General features: G+C 40.4%; 1 protein-coding gene across 1 annotated transcript in view; it reads right to left on the bottom strand.

Annotated features, from left to right (window-relative positions):
• Positions 1–5,118, bottom strand: part of dnajc10 (DnaJ (Hsp40) homolog, subfamily C, member 10) — a gene marked incomplete at its 3' end in the record, with an annotated part of 14,706 nt that extends 9,588 nt beyond the window's left edge. The window contains 8 exon segments of the mRNA XM_035676939.1: positions 24–101; positions 252–345; positions 1,432–1,563; positions 2,123–2,205; positions 2,697–2,747; positions 2,850–3,015; positions 3,133–3,378; positions 5,015–5,118. Coding sequence (XP_035532832.1) covers positions 24–101; positions 252–345; positions 1,432–1,563; positions 2,123–2,205; positions 2,697–2,747; positions 2,850–3,015; positions 3,133–3,342 — 814 coding nt within the window.
• Positions 5,119–5,572: the final 454 nt, after the last annotated feature.

The raw sequence follows: 5,572 nt of genomic DNA, 5'->3' as shown, positions 1-5,572 counted from the left end.
TTTCTGATTCTGATTCTGATTACCTCCAGTGTCAGAGCAGAAGGTGATCAGCCAGCCGAGCCCTGACGAAAATGCACTCTCTATTTCGCTGAACAAGTTACCTGGCAAAAACACAACCACAACCACACCCACAGGTCAGACCACACAGAGGCGGATGATGACTCCCAGCCGCAGTTTCATTTCATTCATGAACAAATGTGGAACAAGGCAATGTATGAAGTGTAAAAGGTGAAAGATTCTGAGCAGTTTACCTTGCCAGAGCTGAGTGACGGTTGTCGTGATGAACTGCATGGAGAAGCGGACCAGGTCGTCTTTAGAACGCTCCCCATTAAACTTCTCTGGTTTCTATAGAAAACAAAGAAAATGTTAATAATAGTTAAACAGGATTGCACTGACGCTGACAGAATTCAGGTTAGCGAGATTTGCAATAAAAATAGCAGCTGGGACACAAAGATGTCTGGGACAATTCTGGGACAGTAGAGAAATGTATCATTACAAATGAAATGTTTATGTTTATGTATTATGGAATTGAATTTTAATTGTTAGGTGTAAAAAAAAAGTGAGTTGGCACCAGCTTGAGCTCTACACTACATTACAAGTGCACTTACACACACAAAATTAATCATTGAGAGTCAGTGGCGACTTTTTCTGTAGATTTAGCAACTGTTTGGGACCATCTTAGTATCTTCATTTCTCAAATGCAACTAGCAACAAATTTAGTGACTTATTTAGACCATCAGGGACATGGCGAGAAATATATTTAAATATAGAAGAGTAGGTGGAATTTCAGCCGACCAAGATTTTCTTTGGTTGACCCTAAACTCAACCAATGACCAAAAGAATAATGAAAACTGATCGTGGCCAAACACCTCGGGTGATTTGAACTTTTTATTCAGATATAAGTGCAGGGAACAACTAGCAGAACTTCCATGGCGGACCAGAGTGAGTTAATGAAGAGATGTGAATTACTGAAACAAAGTTATTCAAATATATTCATGATGTAGAATTAGAGAAAAATAACTTGAAATTGGGACAATGGTTTAAGTCTAGGGCAGCTGCAAGACACTGAGGAAATTTGAGTCTTGCTTTCCTCAATATAATCAGTGGCCTATAAAAATTATGGAACCACTGAGTTAATTACGGCATTCTTTTTATTGCATTCTTGCACTAAACTGAATTAAACCCTAAAAGTTTACTGGTGAGCTGTCTTTGAGTGAGCTTGCAGGTTATGCTGATTGCTGAATTTAACTTGTGTTAAACATGCAGGTTGTTTTCAGTGTAAACACGGGAAGAAACTGATGTAGGTTCAAATTCAGAACATGTTCCAGTTGCATTTTTTAGCCCTCCACCTTACTGAACAGGTACACTTGACTCACGTTAGTTAGTTAGGTGATCAATAAGGAAACAATCAATAATAAACAGCAAACAGACCTGTCCTGCTCTGTATATAAACAGACTGGGGTAGCTGTTGATGCCTTTCCTCCTGCAGAGGTGGTTGTTGTCTCCACAGTTCACTGCTCCAATCCTGATGACTCCATCCATCTCCTTGGCAAACTCCCTCCACTAGGAGACAGACCACTGAGTTAAAATGGATGTTGTGTCTTAGTATTGATAAACTACTGCTGATTTCTACTGAAAACAATATCAAACTTCCTAAATATACAAAAAAATCCTCATTTCAGAAGGAGAATTACATTTTAAAAAGAGGTATAAAGAAATATATCTAAAAACTTCAAACTGGGCTAAAAAGGAATAATTAAAGGGGAAAAAATGTTTAAAGCTGCAGTAGGTAATTTTGTCAAAAAATTATTTTTGTCATATTTGCTGAAACTTTCACTATATCCTGACAGAAGTACATGAGGCAGATAATCTGTGAGAAAATCTGGTTCCTCTGGCTTCTTCTAGTGCTCCTAATGATATTTGCCAGAATCCACTGGGCCTGAACAAAAACAACCAATCAAATCTGAGATAGATTTAAAGACACTTTAGGTTGGAGGCTTAAAGATAGTTGTTTGTTGAATCTCATTGCTAGAGTCCCCCAGTGTCAGTATTTGATCTGACTGGTTGTCAAATAGTGACACAATTCAAATGAAAAATCATAAGTATTTTAGTGTTATATTACCGTTGGCGCCAGCTGGTGACAGTGTGAACATCGTGGGAAATAGAAGTTGATGAACCAGATTTCTCCAGAGTTTACTGCTGCCTCTGAAACACAAACACACACCCACACACAGTGTGTCAAGTCTCCTGTTTTACACACAATCATGTTTAGTGCCTTTGCTATCTGCTCACAGCCATGACATGGTGCCACTGGGGCCAAAAAAGGCAAATGCTGTGTGAAGTGAGAGCAGAGTGAGGCTGCTCTGCTCTTTGTTGAAGGATACAGATGTAAGAGAAAAACACTTTTACGGCATAAATAAAAATAAATACAGTAATGATCATAAAAGTTACGTACATGTTAAACAGTAACTTTATGTGATCAATAAATAATGATCTGTTTAACTGAGCGTCTGTCAACTGTGTTGTCCCATGAATTTAAAGCTGCATTAATTGAATAACCTACCTAGCTAATCAACCTAATGCCATATTCAGAACAAATCAGACATTGCTGGGATTAGCTGCATGGTGGTGTGGCGATGCGTGGGTGTGTTTATTTATGCTTTAAAATGTAAGTGCTGGAGGATAGTCACACTCACCAAAGTCTCCACTGTCCAACGTGATGATCTCCAAATCATCATCGTAGATACCTGCACAGAAAGACAGACTGAAATATCTATCAACTGTCCTATCATGGTTTAACACAAAATGTAGTAAAAAACACTATCGCCATGGTTACGACAGAGATGTACCAAAGTCATATCGATAGTAGTTCCAGCTCTCGTAGCGTCCTCCCTGCTGCTGCTCGTCCAATCCCTTCTCGCCATATTTATCATACTTCTTCCTGAGGTCTTGGTCCTTTAGGACCTCGTAGGCTCGATTCACCTGCAGGAACTTCTCATGGGCTGAGGAGTCGCCCTACAACACAAAGCTATTATTAGGGTTTTGTGTACAAGTTTTCAGGTAGATCCTGCTTAAATCGGGGTGTTAGGCGGTGCTTCGGGTTAATTCATGGGCTGTGTCTGGGTAACTTACAGGGTTTTTGTCAGGGTGCATGGTGAGCGCCAGCTTCTTGAAGGCCTGTCGGATCTCTCTGGTCGTGGCCTCTCTGCTGACTCCCAGCAGACTGTAGTAGTCTTGGCTCTCTGCCCAAACCGCTGCCAGCAGGATGACGAGGAGCATGAGTGGCGGCAGAAGCTGGACGGGACGGCGCCGCGGAACTCCGAGTACAACCCTGTGCCCCATCACAAGTCCTCCCAATACAACCAGAATGAGCAGCGACTACCAGAGGACCAGCAGCGGGAACACACAGGCACAAACTTGTTATTGTTCATTGTTATTCCTTCCATGTTGTGCAGGTGAGAAGGTTGCAGGTTTACTGCTGTGTGCCATGCTATAGCATTACAGACAAACAACTCATTTTCTTATCTTAATGATCAACAGATAGCCAGCTGGCATCTTCCAACCCTTACAGAAATTGTACTCTGCTGTGTCCTCTGTGTGTCTGAATGTCCCGCCTGCACCTGTGGCTATGGTAGATTGGCTTAGAGCATAAGAGTGGCTGAAAGAATGTCTGCTGCCAATTGCGTCCCCCCCATCTTTATATTTCACTGGGCCATCAGCTGAGATTGATAGTTGACAGCAAGAGCAGCGTTCTTAAAACTATTCGTTTTGGAATTGCTACCTGCATCTTAAGATACTAGGAACAAATAGTACATGAGACAGATAATCTAATAACCGGACCTGAATGAAAAAACAACCAATCAGAGTCATAGTCTCAATCTTTTTAACTTCATAATGATCAAAAGTATTAACAAAGAATGTTTTTATAGTGTAATTGCACTAGGAAGGGACCACTTTAAATGAAAACATGTCCACACCATTTAATGAATAGAAAGTTACAGTTGTCTCGTCCATCACAGCTGCCTGTTAACTGACAACCAGTAGAAAGGCAGGGCTTCCACTCTTAGACCTTTTTCAAGGAGATTTGACAAACTGACGACATTACTTTGGTCACAGCCCATCAGTATCAGTTCAAATCAAGCAGAAGACATTTTATTTTACAGATATGCGATCTTCTAGAAGTGTTCATTGCATGTACAATTACCATCACTGTGCATGTATTTATGAACCACAGCAACAAGACGTTTGATGCTGTATGGACGTAGATATGAGAAAAGATCCCTGCATCTGGTAAACCCGCCATGAAGGGTCACACAGTTTATTCTACCAACAGTCTACCAGCACTCTCTTCATTTAAACAATATCCAGGTGTTTCCTTAACTGGAAAACTAGTCTCTAAATTTCGAGGTTTAATAAGCACTTTCAAAATAAAAGTAGTAAAAGAGGAGGGCTAACACAGAATATCAGAACCTTCCTGTTCATCTGTGGCTTGTTTACAACACCTCATATATTAACACAGAACAATAAATACCAGTGTTAGCACTCAGGAATTCCACTGAATAAACAGGCATTCCAGAACATTCTGAGAAACCGCCTGTTATTTAGTATGGATGTGCTCCAGATAATAAGCAACATAATACTGTAACATAGAGAACACATTTAACATAACAAGTAAAAACCCTGGCTTTTAACCAATATGAAATCACACTAACACATAACCGCTGGTTATTAACAATGCCCTTACAGTGTCCACAGTGTCCACAGTGTCGATTCTTATGTTTCTCTGATTTTGTCTTTGTGGATCCAGCAGAAAAGCAAAAATAAGCTACACTAAACAAGCTAGCCAGCTGTGTGTCTCCAGTCAGCAGCAAGCAACTACTACAACTTGCTAGCTAATTAGCTGGTTAGCTTCACCCCGACCTTAGGGTACCTGCACTATTTCACTAAAGGTAACGCCAATATGTATCTAACGTTTTCCAGAGTTTCTATCGGATTAAAGAAGCAGCTTCGTTACCTGCACCACGTTAGACGCGTCTCAACTTCCAAAAGACCGAAGCTAAAGATCCGCATCAGCGTCCGGCTTAGACCGGCGTCAAGCTTCACACGACAACACGCGCCGCTTCCGTTTAGCACATTTCACAATAAAGGCCGCACTCATAACCCAGAAGGTGCACTATTGGACAGGTGATTCTTAAATGGTCTGTATGTTAAAAAGACAGCGTGTTAAACATGATTTAGTTCGGAAGCTAAGTCACCACTTGTCCCTTGTTCAATTGGCTTTGCACTTTTATTTCGACAACCGAATAGTTACATTTGCCGTTTTTTTAAATTAGGTGCGGTAACTTGACCACGGGTCGCATTCCGATGATGTAGCGCAAAAGTTTGGTGCGTTCATGGCGCGTTTGCAGAAGAATATATTCCAATCACAGCTTCTAAAATCGCCACCATTAAATAAGTATATCATGAAATGAATTAATGTAATAATATAGGTGTACAATTGGTCGAAATTAAACATTAACCATCCATATTTAATATTAGATTTATTATGTGTGATTTTTGTGTGATTGTATAT

Source organism: Morone saxatilis, unplaced genomic scaffold (genome assembly GCF_004916995.1).
Source record: "Morone saxatilis isolate NCDOM2014 unplaced genomic scaffold, NCSU_SB_2.0 Contig5, whole genome shotgun sequence".
NCBI lineage: Eukaryota > Metazoa > Chordata > Actinopteri > Moronidae > Morone > Morone saxatilis.
Note: the sequence above shows the minus strand (reverse complement) of the source record. Positions and strands in the feature narration are given on the sequence as shown.